This window comes from Copidosoma floridanum, unplaced genomic scaffold (genome assembly GCF_036245765.1).
Source record: "Copidosoma floridanum isolate Cflo_tuat_1 unplaced genomic scaffold, Cflo_Japanese_pri ptg000013l, whole genome shotgun sequence".
Classification (NCBI taxonomy): domain Eukaryota; kingdom Metazoa; phylum Arthropoda; class Insecta; order Hymenoptera; family Encyrtidae; genus Copidosoma; species Copidosoma floridanum.
Window position 1 is genome coordinate 34,294,917 of NW_028321890.1, and position 16,361 is coordinate 34,311,277.

Genomic DNA, 16,361 nt, shown 5'->3' on the forward strand with positions numbered 1-16,361 from the left:
TCTCTGCTCATCTCTGGCAGAGTGCATATTTTTCTCGTCTCTCAGGGAGTACATTAAGTGAAATGCGACTATATTTAAACAGTTAAAGTTTTGATTGAGTTTTGTACGAAAGTCCGGTTACCATATAGTCTACGATTCGTAGAGCATACCCCGTAAACAGTAATTAATCAGTCGATCAAGGTTTGTGAAAGTTTACCACACACGAGGTTAGAATCTCGTAAACAAAAAAGTACATGTTAACTGTTCTCCTTTCAACAAGTGCATTTTTGAATTTTTTTTTTACATACAATTTGTCTCTTGATTCATCAGAATTTAAATAAAATTTTGACCATTGAAAATTTAAAACCATTTTTTTCAAAACTTATCGTCAAATGATGTAATTTTTCATATACTGGATTTTGCACACGTTTTGATTTTAAAAATGTGTTAATTTCAATGGATATCGTTATTTAATTAATTTTTTATATTTTACTATAAAAGAGTTAATATTAATTAATATAAAAATCAGTTCATATTAAAATACTTGTATCAAAGGGTAGCAAAGGTGTTATTTTATGTGTATAGATTTTACCCACTAATTAAAATATTTACAAAAATTGAAAACTTATTTGTGTATTATCTATAGATGTCGAACCTCAAATGCAAATGTGGTTCTACCAGCATCGAAACAGATCCAGCCCGTGGAGATGTCGTTTGTACAGAATGTGGTTTTGTCCTGGAAGATCAAATCATTGTCAATGAGACAATGTTTGAAGAGAGTCCATCTGGTAACATGATGATGATTGGTCATTTTGTTTCAAATGAGAGCTCTGGTGGTGCATCTGGTTTGGGTCCAGGTAAGAATATCAAGAATTTTTGCCAGATACAGTATTTTACATGTGCACTTACTTAATCATGACATTTTTACATTTAGGGTACATGAATAATTCTAGAGAATCAAGGGAAATCACTCTTGCAAATGCTCGAAAAGGAATTGCACACTTATGCAGGCAGTTGCAGTAAGTATCTTAGTATTGGTCGCAATAAAATTTTAAACTAAACATAATATGATAGAAATTATATATTTTTCTGTTTAGATTAAACAACCACTGCATCGAGACTGCAGTTAACATTTACAAATTGGCTCTTACCGCAAATTTAACTAGAGGTCGAAAGCAAGCTCACAATCATGCGGCATGTGTTTATATTACATGCCGCACTGAGTGTACCACACGTAAGCATATATTACTTTTTCTTTAACGTCATAGTTAGAAATTAGATGAAATTAAATTTTGTATATCTTACAGACATGCTTATTGATATTAGCGATGTTTTGCAAATTTGTGTACATGAATTAGGACGAACTTACTTAAAATTCACTCAGGCATTGTGCATCAAAATTCCTTCGATGGGTAAGTTTAAATAATTTTTAATATATTTCATACTTCAAATTGCGTTTTTTAAAATTGTTATATTAGTTGCAAATAATTGTATGCCGAAACAAGATAAAAACTAAAACAAATATTTTTGAGAAATTACAGAATTTCGTAAACAATATTATAAATATTTCCATAAGCTCAGAAATGACTGTTTCATGCACGAGTAGTATTGACTGTAGCCGGAAACTAGTGATAGTTGATTACACGAGTGCAAAGCATAATTTAGCAACGTTGGCAACGATTATGCATCAGTTATAAAATCATAGAAAGCTTCTCGCACGTTGCATGTATTATTTTTTAGAACTCAGCATGGCTAGATTCAATTTTCCAATCACTGAAAAGATACAGATACAAATTTTATAAAATCAATGATAACCTTTTTGAAAAAACATTAGGAAAAAATCAAGTCAATATAAAGGTTAAAGAACAAAATATGATTGATCAGCAAGTAGTTTAATTGCTCATACATTTTTCAGCACTTACAGATAACTTTTTATATATCTAAAAGCACTTTTTAAATAATAGTACATACCTTTGAAATTGTCTAATTGATATCTACCCGAACTAGAAAATTTTCAACTTTTACAAGAAATTATCATTTGTAGAAAATATTTGGTACTTTTTTAAAAAGTAGGGATTGTGTGTTGTTTTTAAAAGAATAAGTTACTTATACAATATTATATCATTTATAAATCTACAATGTGAGAGCCTAATATTAACAGATTATGACGTGATTTTTCAGTATTTTAACAAAAACGTATAAAATATATAACCAGTAAGAATTACAACGTAAACCAAAATCGTCGTACATTCAATCGTAACGTACAAGTTTTTAGTTTTTGGCACCAAAAGATTTTTCTTTTTTAATGTTATGGTCACTTAAATTTGCAATGACAACTTTTTTCTATAACAAACGAGCTTGCATATCACTAAAAACTTAATCTAACAAACTTTGTAACACTTATCTTAGGCTACATATAAAAAACAAATTGTAAAAACGCAAATGGAAATTTTTTCAACATTTCTTAAGTACAGAATAATACAAAAGTTATCTGGTGAAAGAAATTTAAAAGTCCTCAAATGGGGTAAATCATTTTTATTTTATTGTAAAGCCAGTGACACTATTTTTTTTTTTAATTTTAATACAAAATACTAACGTAAAAAAATTAAAAATACCGCAATAACTTAGTAACACTTAGTCACAGTACATCATAAAGACATTTTCACAACTTTTAAATTAGGTAGTAGAATTAAGTGTGCTCTCGCAATTTATTGAAGTTACATCTGCGCTTTCGATATACCGCTGCTCTACTGCATGTCACGCAATATTACTCATGTCTCAGTTCAACAACACTTTTTTTTATTTATAAAAATCACCATATTGCATTAATTTACAATCTTTGTTGTGGTACGACCACATAATCCGTGCAAGACATTTCTCTTTGAGTTTATACGATTGGAGTCCCTATATAAATATCAATATTGCCACGTACGTATGTACGCATTGACGAAAAAAAACAACACTTTCTACATTACGCTTGCAAAACTTGTATAGTTACAATAGATAAAGCGAAACAATACATAGCACTCGATAGTAATGGGGTCATGCATAGTGAAAACTTTTGAAGTATTAAAATTCAAACAACAGCTATAATTATATTGTAGTGCGTGTAACAATCGTTATTAATGAACGTTGCCATTTCATCGGAAAAAAAGGGCTCGCTGCGCTCGCTACAACATATGTGCCACATAAGTGTGGTTTCGGAATTTTGCGTGCTCTTTCTCTTTCTGAAAAATAATCACAAACCCCAGCTGAAAAAACGCGTTTCGTTAAACAACTTTTCTACAACTATAGCTATGTGTGTACTAGCACAAATAAATATCACCCTATAGTCGACAAAACACGTGCCTCCAGCTGGGATTGATGCTAGAAAAGTCACTCGCTTTCGACGCGGAAAAATATATAATCTAAACGTTGACGCGTCTGCAGCTGTTGATCGATCGCGACGTTGTCGGGTCGATAAGCACGACGATCTCAGACCATGATTTCGGTGGTATAGTTGCGTCATTCGTCCGACGGTGGTCCGTAAAAAATAAGCTCGGGTATCTGTCCACCCTGCACTCCGGTGCCATTGGTGCTCTCAGAGCTGCACTGGAACTGAAAGGTGACGCTGCCCACGGTGGCCTCGCTCATACCCTCTTGGCCGAAATAGCTGAGCTCGCCGCCGTCCAGTATCGCGCTGGCCGTGTAGAAGTTCTCTGGCTCGATCTGGATCGGGTTCTCGAAGTATACGTGGAACGTGTTGCTCGAGCCATCGGAGAAGAACTTGGTGTTGTTCTCGGATAGTACGCGGCCCAGCCGCTTGAGCTCGATGCGCACGTTGTACTCGGACGCGCCTGACGAGCTTCCGTACAGCCCGAACCCAACGACGAAGATCCGCTTGTCCACGCTGAACTGGATCGAGTCGCAGCGGCCCCTGTAGCGCCATTGGTTTGATCGGTACGCGCAGGACTGAAATCTATGGCACACCTGCGAATCGGCAAAACAAAATTTCCTTGGCTTAGTTATCATTTTTCGTCGCGTTAATCCCGGGGGAGTTTATTCATCGTTGCAGAAACCTGCGTTTTCAAGCCCTGCCGTGGCTTTATGGGGAAGCAGAGCTGTGGCTTCGTGCTGGCGATAAAGTGGAGAAAAATATCGATGGTCTCCTGCTGCGTGAGAATACCCGTCTGCGCGACGCTGTTGGCGAACTCTTCCAGGTTCATAGCAGGCAGTCTAATTAAATTCAAAGCAGAACCTGCAATTAAATTCGACGATACAATCTTTACAGTTATTTTTTGGGTATAGTTTTGCTGTTCGGACATCCGGTCGAATATATGCTTACCCAATAATCGTCGCTGGTTGTTCGGTGTCGGCTCGAGATCTTGCCTGAGACACTCGGCGTGCGCCCATCTCAGGGCGGCGTTCCACAAGTGTATCTCCTTGCAGTTGAGCGTTTCCCGTGACAGTACCGATTCGAGCGTGTGTATGTCTATCTCGACGAAGCCCTCCGATCGCAAAGCCATCTCTGCCTGTGGAATATTTTTTTTCATTGCGTTAATCGGTTTATTCACATATAATAGTATTTTTTTCGTATTTGTTGCTCTTTGTGAGTTTTTCTTATAAGATTACATATAAAAAAAAAAGCAAGCTATTTTTTTTTTTTTTTTTTTTTTTTTCTCGATCCAACTAAATCATGGCGGAGTATTTCTATCGCTTTTTGTTACTCGGAAAATAATAAGTTCATAATTCAAAGTTACTAGTATAATTTTTGAAAAAGAAAAATCAAGCTATTTGTTGATAAATAAGAAATTGAGTTGAATAGTTGATAGTTTCCTAGGTTCAAAAATGATAAAAGACTGTTTGTTGAAAAAAATGTCACTATATTTTTTTTTTTTTTTTTTTTTTTTTTTTTTTTCTTCAATATTTTGATTTTTAACATTTCAGCAACATTTTACGATATAATTGTAATTTCGGCAATTCGGAAAATAAACACAGCCTTAAAATATATATATAAATCACAAATATTTTAAAATTATTCTCTTGTTTTGTCGACATGACATCTTATATACACAGACAGTACACATCGGCGGATGAATCCGCCCATTATTTTTAGACTTCCCTTGAAAACGTAGCCCAACTCACAAAATTTTCATTTCACACGATAGCGGTTTTCAAAGTAAAAAAATACTTAAAAAATTAACGTCTTGCTTATCGCTTAAAATTAACACAAAATTCCTTCGACAGCAAATCCGAAAAACGCGCGTCCTCGAGACGAAAGAAAGCATATACTTGTTGATACGTATAACGTATGTACACCCATCCTAAAACGAATTGACAAATCGAAGAATTCAATTTCCACAATAAAAAAAAATTGTAGCTCGAAAGCAATCGATTTCGCTTGTAAGAGTAATAAGATTCCAATCTCCGTTGTTCTAAAGTCTAAATGTAACGCCTCTAACTCTATCGACAAAACGTCACCTATCAGTCAGTGATTCTTGCTACTTCTATACTGTTAATAGCACCAATACGTGTGCGGCCATTGGCAGTTTCCTCGCAATTGTCACAATACGAGGACAATAGTCTGAGATCATAATTATTCTCGCAATCCTTGCAATCTTCCGTGAAACTATCCTTATAAGTGATGTTCTGTATGACCTCGACATCGAGTCTACTGTCGAGAGAGTATGGTTCGCTTCTCGCGCGGCTCAGTGCAAACCGTTCTCGAGCTCTGTTATCGCTACCCATCAACTTAACGTCGAACAAAAAGCAGTTGCTCTCCGACAGGCTTAAAGGATAGGAGGCGAACATGAATTGTTTGTTGCAAGGAGTTGACTGTTGCTGCAGGCGCTCGTCGAAGGCGCAACCACTCGAGGAGCCCTGCCTGCGGAGGAGCTCGTCGTTGTCGATCTGCTGGCGGCCCTGCCACCTTTGCAGGGTCTGTTTGTTCTCGCACGATGACAACGAGTCCTCCTCCTCCTCGTCGTCCTCCTCCTCCTCCTCCTCTTCGGAGTTCCAGCAGCTCGGAGCGCGATACAAAATACTACAGTGAGACTCGACGGAGACAGCGTCGTGACGCGCGGTATTATTGCACCCGGTTGCGGCGTCGCTAATTGACGATGATGATTTTAGGGTCGGACTTACTTGGGCGTCAATCACCTCCCAGCAGCGCTGCATGAGATCGGGCTCCTCGAAAAGCCGGGACTGACTCAGCAGTAGACACGCGTTCTTGGCGTTCAGACTCGTTTCTAAAAAAGTAACGCAGGCGCGCGCTAAATGCGGCACGATGTACTTCTTCGCGACGTACAGGGTAGCCAGCACGGTGTCCGCCTCGAGCTTCACGTCGTCGCAATACATGTACCTGTGAAAATGTACGTACAATTTTTCGTTTTAATTTTTTTTTTTTTTTTTTTCTTTCAATCGAAACGGTCGCTTTTTGTTTTACCTCAACAGAGCCAAAAACGCGGCTGGCTCCACGTCGGGCACCTCGATTTCTTTTTTATTTTCCGCCAAGCCTCCGTAAAACATGGCATAGAAAACCGAACTGCCAGTGGCTAGTACGTACTTGTGCGCTGGAATGGTCTGCGTGTGACCTAGAAATTTTCATTTTTAATCTTCAAGCCCGAAACGTGTTCATCTCTTCCCCAACACACTCCGATTGGATAACTTAATATACCTGGACTCCCAACGATAAACTGAACATCCGCCATGAGTGGATTGTTGAACATCGCAGCATTTCTTTCCCTGATTGTTGGCTTCGTGGCCTGCCAATTGGGATCCTGGGTGCAGTCCTCCAAAGTCAATAAGTTGAAGGTCTGGGTGATTGGGGATATGGTGGAGAGCGGCGAGGCGGGCGTGCTCAGTGGCTGGTTAATCGCTCCTTCTCTCTGCAAGACTATTGACGACGAGATCGGACTGACTGACGGTGGTGACCCTGACACAGTTGGCGATTCAGCTGAAAACACAAGAAACACGAAAGATACGTTTTAACATGTGGAATGTAACTGGGTCGCGTTAATATCACTGCGATGACTGTTTATATGACTTTAAAAACAAAAACAATTATCTCATCTTCGTTTAATTTAATAAAACGACGTAAACTTGTTGAGCCTCAAGCGCGCATGCACTCACGGACGAATACAAGACTTTATTTAAATGACAGCACGTACATAACAATGTAATGTATGAAAAAAAAAAAAAAAAAATTCTCATTTTAATACTTCAAATGAAAATTAATTAACCAAGTGTCGCTGTACGTTTTCCGCTGTTTCGCTGACAAGATCCCATCCTCTTGAATTACATAATACTACAATCAGTCATGTTCTCCTTTCTCCTCGTGGACAACACCAACATGATCCTTTGGATGCGAAAACAAAAAGATAAAAGCCTCGCGACTCGAAAACGAAAGGAAAAAAAAAAAAAAAACCCAAGACAGATAAAATCGGAGCACACCAGTAAGTAGGTGTACTTAACTAAGCAGCGGTGAACATTACATTGTAGATGAAAATTTCATACACGATACTTAAGTGTGCTGCAGTGCAGCAGAGAGAATCGCGAAACGGAGCCCATGTCACGCAGACTGCAACGACAGTACTGGACTCTGCATTATAGGCGAGGCGAGAGAGAGCGAGTGCAAAAAAAAAAAAAAGGTCGCCCGTGCTCTAGCAACTATGACGTGTTAGCAGCGTGCGACGCTGGAAAACGAGGTCCTTTATCGGGCTCTCCCCCTGTACGTAGCTTCTGTCCTCCTCTTTATCCCTCAGCTCTTGAACGTTGCAAAGAAAAAAGAAATCGAGGATACATATATGTTATGTTGTATACACATAGAGTTGTAGGTTTACCTATAGAATGGCTCGCAAATCGTTTGATGCATACAGTATACATATACAATGGTAATAATAGTAATAATCAGGTATAGTGTATACATGTACGCAAATTCATGATATACGCGAGGAAGACGAGCGCGCGCGCACTTGGGTCATCGTGTAACCCTCCACCATCCACAGAGAGAAAGATATAGTCACACAAGTGGGGTACACCTAGTGTGTGGGGGAACCAATATATAGGTTAATTCGAACGTCCATGCATACCGTTGTCGCCGTTGAGGGCAGCTGCTGGTCCAGCTGTGCGCTTTGTAGCCGGGGACGAGGACGAGCTCGACGACGCCGATGAATCCAGCTCGCCCGTCGACGACATCCTCCATATAATATATATATTTAATGCTTATCGATATATTTTTGCTCTAATTTTTTTTCTTTTTCTTTTTTCTCCTTCCAACGTCCTGCATGCCGTTACCGCAGCATCCTACACTGTGGCACTCGCTGTATAGGACACCTATACTCTACGATCCGTGTAGGATCTGTTCTCTGCGTTGACTGTTGCTCTTTTCGTTGAACCTTTTCCCTCTCTCGCTCATCGACTCCAAAAAATCGGTGTATATATAGATATAGCTCTTGTGCGTGTTATTATGGTCACATCCTCCATCATCGTCGCACTCGTTGAACAATATCCTCACGAAGCATTTTCTGCTGCACCTTATAATATACACACACATGCAGATAGAAGAGAGACAACTTTCTTGCTGCATCGGTGCTTTATATATATATATGCCTATAGTGGAGTCGCGCGTAGGCGTTTTGTATCCATGGCATACGTCTATATATATATAGACATGTCGTGCACGATGAGCTATAGACTAGAGCTAGCTTCGCCAGCACATGAGTTCCTGATATCTGCGCGCGCCCCTTGAAGAAAGCCTGTGCTCCGTTTTGGATTTCGTGTTTTGATCGAGGAGGTGTAGAGAGGAGGAAGCTCCCCACATCAAGGCACGCTTGCGCCCTAGCAACCACCCTTTCGGGGTGTGTAGTGTGATTTATATATATATTAACATTATACGCTTTTTGTTTATAAGTAGGCACACGAAACTGATGGTGTGTTGACATTGCTTGTTATTGTTGTCTCGCTTTGAAAGCGTCGTCTGCTCCGAAATGTGTTTTTTTTTAATGAAAAAACGAAATAGTATACTGTACTTGGTCACGTAACTTATTCAGTAGCTTTTTGAAATCCTTATGTTATTACGCACAAAACGAGGAAAAAAAAGAAACCTCATATATTAATGGTCCTTCCCATAAGCAACGTTGGATAGCCATCCTTGATAATAAACATAAATTTATCAATCAATACGGCTGTTCTGCTTCTACTTTTATTACCAATGGGGGCGCGACAGAAATGTCAATTGGAGCCTATTACCGTCAATAAAAGCTCTATATATACATATCGATTAATTGAGCGCACATTAAAAAAAAGCAACGTAGTGCGAGAATATATTTTACTCCGAATCGTGTGACATCGGTGCAAGTATATGTATTGATCCGTTGTGGTATAGGTACAATGACTTTTGACAAAGTATATTTCGACGACTTCTCGCGTATACTGTACCACCGATAACGAAAAAAAAAAAAAAGCTCCCAACAAGCACAACTGAACGTAAACGTATAATCGTTAATTATGTGCGCTGCACAGGTGCGTATATAATTATGTTCATTAGACGCCGAGCGAACGATACCACCAAACCGCGGATTTATTTACTTGCGCGCTCGGCGGCAGCGGCGTCGTTGGCCTCAAAGTGAACGAACTCTGGCGTCTGACGCTGCCGCCGCATAGACCAAAGTGCAAGAACCCTTTCGCCCCCTACTTGTACATCGAAGCTTGCAGCGACCATCCACCGAATGGAGAAAAAAAAAATAAAGAAAAATACTGGCTCCCATCAAGCCTTTTTTGAAAAATTAATGAAAACAAAGAAAATATACATCTCTCGACCACCGCCCACCCACCGAGGTGTATATAAAGTAAGACTCGGTAGCTTACCATTGACCCAGGCATTAGTCTGGGTGACGGCTATGTTGTCCTGGAAGCGTTTGACCGGCTTGGTGGCGATCTTCGAGTAGAGGTTCGACATCGCCATGGCCTCGGCCGCGCAGCAGCGGCCCGTCAGCAGTAGCTGCAGCTCCGGGTCCTCCTCCTCGTCCGTCTTACTATCGCTATCGGACACCTGTCCCGGTCCTAACGTAATAACCCCTTCCTCCTCGCCAATGTAGGCTGTACTTGTTCCGTATGAAGCCGCTGATGACGGTGAGGGGAAAAATACGCTGGGTGACAACACAGGACAGGAGCGACTATTCGTCTGCGATGATGCTGGGTTGCCTCGAGACCCAGCCTTTGGTATCGTCGTTGCCTGCCCCTCCCTCCCTCACCCCTCGCGCTTGTCTTTCGCCTATACCCGGCGCGCAGATACGGCCTGCGCGCGCGCGACTTGTACCTCTCTCGTGTGTGCTACGCCCGCTACGATGATACTTGGGTATACCTATATACTTACTCGCGGAGCTGAAAAAACACATTGTTCGGTGCACCCCACACCCATCAGCACTTTGATATTGTAATTAAGTATAGGCTTGGGTTTTATTAGCGCGCAGGTATACCTCCTGATTTAAGTTTGCAGTACATCAATGACGACCACGAAATTTTTTTTTATTCTCAAACAGGGCTCGTTATTAGACAGCAACGATTTCAACTATAGCTGACAAGAGTTTTTTTTTTTTTTTTCGACAAAACGGCTCCAAGTTGCTCAGGGCGAGGAGTGCCCTAGTGACCAATGAAAAATGTATCAATAATAATAATAAAAAAAAAAAGTTTACTTACCGGAAGCACGAATTTGAATGACTTAGACACTATATATAAACTCTCATATATATGGTGCACGAATGAAAAGCCGCATACCTTGGGGTGTACGAATTTTTATATTTGTGTGATTCATACCTTTCATCCTGGATTTGTCGCTCTTGCCAGTCATAAATTTTATTTTTTTATTTTTTTATTTTTTTATCTCGTATAGGTGCAAGATGTGAAAATTCCCGAGCACCGGCGATTCGCTTGAAATGCTTTCTTTTATAAAAACAGTTTATCCGCGACTTGTGGTTTGTTCTACTTCACCGTGACCAAATCATGATGCTCAGAGAAAAACAGTTTTCCAACAGTTTGCTAATCAAAGTATTCTTATTGCAAAATATACCTACTTGGTGAAAATAAAAGCTCAAATTTCCCGCGGTAAATCTGAAAACATAATTTTTTCCAGAACATATCTTTTGTTCATACGTACATTACTACCACAGGTATGTGAAATCTAGATACTTTTGTTCGTCTGCTTTGCTTATCGACACACCTTATCTTTATCGTCTCTTTCTACAGTGGCAACTGTCACAAGCGTGTACGGACTGTCGCAACAGCCATCAGCTATACGTGCTTCCAAGTTTTTCCAATGAGATAGGTTTTGAAGGCTCCGAAATAATTTAGGAAAAAATATTTTTAATCGCTTGTTTTTTCATCTATAAAAAACATTACTCGCGACGCCACCGTTTGTGCGGATTCAATCATAAATTTAATTGGTCGAATAAAAATACTACTTACCGTCGCAACTCAAAAGTTACAAATGTCAAACACACAATAATTGAGCGATAATTAATTTACCTTCACCCAAAGCCACTATTAGATTCACAACGAAGCAACTGCATTATAATAACTTTTGTTTGTACGATGCATAGGTGTACATGTACCTATAAAATAAAGACGTAGAGCATTTCCAATTCACTACCGTAATTTCTGCAGATGACATTCAATTTTTTCCTCTCGTTACATACCCATAGCTTGAATTTCAATTTCACCGTGCCCTGCGATCCCTGATACATGTTATTTATATTTATATCGTATACATAGCCAATACTTGTGTATAAGGTATACGTGCATACGTGCATAATATATATATATATTAGGGAGAACAAGAAAAAGAGACGAGCCGGCAACAATAGCCCCATCCCTCGAACCTTCTACATGTATATGTACGTGCAACCACTCCCTTTTCCCCATCGCCTTGTGTATAATATATACCTACGCGTATTGTTTTTTTTTTTTTTTTTTCTTTTTCTTCTTTCTCCCTTTTTTGCATGTCTCGGGCGCAAACGGGGGCTTTAACTCTCTAAAATTCATAGACACCACCTGCACGACCCGTGGTATTTATATCCCACCAGCAAGTCAGCGACGGTCGATTATAGGAGACGTCGGCGAAGCGCAGTATGGGAAGCCACTTATAGGGGATATAGGTTGCATTGTATATATATTGCCAAAATAACACGTACACGCTGCTTGCCCACAGAGAGTAGACTTTGCAAATTTCGTGCACGTTACAAAATACTAACTGTACCTGTGCCGCAAAAAGCCACGGTGCTGGACATTTTTTGTAAATTTCATTACAGGTGCAGCATTGAACTTTCTCTCATTGCTTTTGCAACAGCACTTTTCATTGTGTTATTTGTATTTGATTTTTTTTTTTTTTTACTGGACGACGTCTCGTCGATAGATTTTTCAAAAAATCTTCCCACCAGACAATTTTCAATGTATAGATGCTCGTGTATATTTATTTGCAGACCCATGTTTGTACATCCTACGGTTTGCGAACAAACTCGAGTTTGGGGAAAAAACACACGAGGTTTACATGACTGCGTTGCGCATCGTGCAGAGAATGAAAAGAGATAGCATCCACAGCGGCCGCAGACCTTCTGGTCTGTGTGGTGCAGGTACTTGGATTTTTTTTTTCCTTTTTTTTTTTTTTTTCATGAAACACAAAGAACAAAAAAAAAATTCAACTTGTACTTTTAGCCCTTCTGATGGCCGCCAGGCTACACGAATTTAACAGATCACCCAACGACATCATAAAGATCGTCAAAGTCCACGAATCAACCTTAAGAAAGAGGTATACTTACAAATGTTGTTATTTTTTTTTTTTTTTCTCAAAAAATCAAACTAAATTGAAAAAAAAAAGATAAATACATTTCCTCCCCTTGTAAGCCATAATTAAAATAAATAATTTACCAATGTAGATTAATCGAATTTGGCGACACGCCGTCGAGCGCTTTGACCCTTGACGAATTCATGACCGTCGATCTGGAAGAAGAACAAGATCCTCCAGCTTTCAAAGCCGCGAGAAAAAAAGATAGGGAACGGTTGCAGAAGGTATTTTTCGTACTTTTGTCATTTTGTTCAAAGAAAAAAAAGAAATAAAAAAACAATTCGTAATTACAGTTGGAAAATATGGCGAACGAGTTTACGGAACTGCAATCGGAAATAGATAGGCAATTGGAGGAACAAAAATCGTCCAAGGGAAAAGCGAGGCACGGTAATCTGTCGAATGTATTTTTATCACATTTTTTTTTTCTTTTTTTTTTTTACTCGATCACTGAATGTGTTTTTATTGCTTAAAGCTTCAACGACGCTTGAGGAATCCGACGCAGAAAGGTTCATCAGGGAGTCCAATATAAGTGTCATCGATGAATGCGTTAGAAAAGATTCCGACACTCTTGAGATTGTGAACGGCCAACGGAAGGAAAGTTTTCTCGCAACTGGACTCGGACCTGACATCGCGTCAATGGGCTTATCGGAATCTTTGCACAATAAGAACACAACCAAAGAGTTGTCCACGTTATCGTTCGAAAATGTGAGATTTTGTACTTTTCGTTGTGCAAGTCTTTTTTTTTTTTTTTTGCTCGAAATAAGTAAGTTGGTGGATATTTATCATGTGGTTGATTTTCAGCTTACCGGAGAAGTCGATATCACTGATTTGGACGACGATGAGTTGGATGGTTACATCATGACCGAAAAAGAAACGCAAACTAAAACAAACTTGTGGAACAAGGTAAACGAAAAATATTTGGAAGAACAGAAAAAAAAGGAAGAGAAACGGTTAAAGGAGAAAGAAGAGGGAAAGCCAGAGAAAAAGAGAAGAAGATCGTCCAAGAAGAACAAAAACCAAACCCCAGCCAGTAGTGCAAGTAAGTTCGATTATTTCAAATGTTATTCGATGAATGAATTATAAATTTATATTTATCCTCGCGATACTAGATGAAGCGATTGAAAAGATGCTGAAGGAAAAACGGATATCGTCCAAAATTAATTACGAGGTACTTAAAAGCTTGAATGTTGGTCTTAACGCAAATACTCAGGCTCAAGAAAAGCCTCAAATCCCTGATGACATAGCATTTGTATCACCTAAAGCTGTTGATAAAGATACTCGTTCAACAGTGAGCACATTGTAAGTATTTCCCATTGTATTCATAACTGGGCTGTCGTTGAAATTTTTTATTTTCATTTTATGCACAATAAATTATTTTGCAGTAGTAGCCCCAAAAAGCCAGCACATAAAGTAGTTGATTTTGCTAGGAAAAAACCAACAGTCAATATTAATACATCCAGAAAGAGAGATGCTTCGCATTTGGATGAGGAGCCTGTGGTGGAGCCTGCCGAAGAGCCTGTTCCTATACCTCCAACTGTACCTGTAAATACTAATGAATTTGACGAGAGTAATGAAGTTGGTGAGTATTTTTTCATTCACTCAGTGTTATATTATGCATAGAAATTATATGTTTTACTTTAATTGCAGACGATGCCGACGATTACTTTGATGATGAAGAGCCGGAACAAGAAGAAATGTCTGTTAGTAAATTGCTCGGACATGATGAGGATGAGTATGACGACTACGACGAGGAGGAGTATTAATACATTTGTTGTATTTGCTGATGAGTGTTTTATTTACAAAAGCAATGAAGCTGAAACCACGTTGATGCTGAACAAATTACAAGAATTCAGTGATGCAGTCAACACTGAAACAATATAAGACTGATGACTCATGAGCGTGGATTTTTTTTTATAGTATCATACGCCTTCCAAGTATTTTTTTTACTCACGATAATCGTTTAGTTTGCGATTAAAAATGAGATTCTATGTAACTAAATGTACTATATAAGTTGTATATTTGAATTTAGTTTGAAAAATGTATTTTTAAGCTTTTTAATTTATTGCAAAAGTTGTTAGGATATTTTTCTTATAAAAATCTGCATTACGCTTTAGCTTAATATTTATTGACGTATTTTAAGTTAGTTAATTTCCTTGTTCAAGTATGTACAAAAAGGAACCAAGTTTGAAAATGTACTGTTGTAGTTTGATAAAAACCATTTATGTCTTTGTTTAGTTTTTTTATACCATGATAAAGTGAATAAACACTTTAATATGACTTTATTTTTATGTAATTCTTCCACTGAGGTCTCATTTTTTTTTTTTTTTTTTTTTTTTTTTATCAAAAAGATACTAAATTTTCTTTCAACAAAAGTTTACTATTTAAAAAAACTGAAAATTATAAGTACTCGGTTTTTTACGTGATGGCTTGCTGTAGGGTACTCATTGAATTTTTTTTTAATGCTATAGAAGATTCCAAATTACAGATGTTAGCATTTTTTTAAAGAATCAAGAACAATTACAAGAAACTTGTCCAAAATAGTAATTTTATGGATGCAAAAGAGTTTATTCTCCTTACTCGCACAATAAATTATGTTCCTTAAACGATGTGTGGAACAAATGACGTACTTAATAATATTGTATGATATTGAAGTGCAGTCAGCGGTTCACAAAATTAGTACAAACAATCTCCACAACGTAACGACCTAGATTTGATCAGGGAAAATTTGTCCAAGGTGGAAAATACGAGCTGGACAAAGACTTTGGGACTCTACTTATATATGCTCTTCTTAGGCCGCAGGCACATGGAGAGCGCAACGCGTACCGCGTAACTACTTGAGCCCATGAGAGTGAGAGAGAAGTAAAGTACGCGAACCTCTCTCTCACTCTCATGGGCTCAAATAATTACGCAACACGCGTTGCGCTCTCCATCTCTCCATGTGCCCGCGGCCTAATACATACTGAAGGACTCTTCAACAATTATTTTCATGTATATGCTGCTTTATGGTTAAAGCTATAGAAAACTATCAAAAAAGAAAAAAGCTCATTTGGATGGGAAAATCATGTAAATGCTATAAACAAAAATGATTGGCTGCTAGACTACCAATATGGTGGAATCGATATATCGCAAAATTTTCTCGGCTCAAGCTCGGAAAAATCCAGCGCTCTGATTTGTCATCGGAACGCTGGATTTTTTTTGAGCCAAGGAAAATTTGCGATTCAATGCCACGATTTTCTTTAGCTCGGAAAAATCTAACACTCCTGATTCGACAGAACGCTGGAAAGTCGCCAGAAGCACAATTGATATACTTATTCTCAGATATATCGAATGCCACGATTAGACCTTCAAGACAGTCCCTGAGGCTCTATACTCATGATATAAGTATATGCGATTGCGATACGTGGCACTTTCGTATGGGTTTTCCGATGTCATTTGTGTTGAAGTTAATGGAAAAAAGGTTAAGTTTACGTCGACCATACGATTTGAGAATTGATACACCGCAAATAACTCATGCATAGCCCCCCCCCCCCTTCCCGGCTAGTCTCTCGTGTGAAAGCTTTAAATC

At 38.7% G+C, this 16,361-nt stretch overlaps 2 protein-coding genes across 9 annotated transcripts; one reads left to right on the top strand and one right to left on the bottom strand.

The window, feature by feature from the left end:
* Positions 1-17: 17 nt before the first annotated feature.
* Brf (Brf RNA polymerase III subunit) lies at positions 18-15,071 on the top strand. 3 transcript variants are annotated; one of them, XM_089591755.1, is made up of 14 exons: positions 18-206; positions 626-836; positions 914-998; positions 1,077-1,213; positions 1,287-1,391; positions 12,435-12,584; positions 12,667-12,760; positions 12,888-13,020; positions 13,090-13,183; positions 13,269-13,501; positions 13,598-13,835; positions 13,906-14,095; positions 14,179-14,375; positions 14,444-15,071. In XM_089591755.1, exons 2-14 carry the CDS (start codon positions 626-628, stop codon positions 14,557-14,559), a joined length of 1,983 nt encoding a protein of 660 aa, XP_089447881.1. In that variant the 5' UTR covers positions 18-206; the 3' UTR covers positions 14,560-15,071. The 3 variants fall into 3 exon arrangements, with proteins under 3 accessions (XP_089447881.1, XP_014218499.2, XP_089447883.1); XM_014363013.2 differs by having other exon boundaries at positions 18-180; XM_089591757.1 differs by having other exon boundaries at positions 18-180; positions 14,185-14,375.
* lute (BTB/POZ domain containing protein 3 lute) lies at positions 2,691-10,126 on the bottom strand. Of its 6 annotated transcripts, none has more exons than XM_014363023.2 (7): positions 9,826-10,126; positions 6,635-6,913; positions 6,404-6,551; positions 6,103-6,319; positions 4,304-4,490; positions 4,038-4,216; positions 2,691-3,948 (listed from the first exon to the last, which is right to left on the bottom strand). In XM_014363023.2, exons 1-7 carry the CDS (start codon positions 9,920-9,922, stop codon positions 3,484-3,486), a joined length of 1,572 nt encoding a protein of 523 aa, XP_014218509.1. In that variant the 5' UTR covers positions 9,923-10,126; the 3' UTR covers positions 2,691-3,483. The 6 variants fall into 6 exon arrangements, with proteins under 6 accessions (XP_014218509.1, XP_014218508.2, XP_023245351.2 ...); XM_014363022.2 differs by lacking the exon at positions 9,826-10,126 and adding an exon at positions 8,049-8,286; XM_023389583.2 differs by having other exon boundaries at positions 4,038-4,490.
* Positions 15,072-16,361: the final 1,290 nt, after the last annotated feature.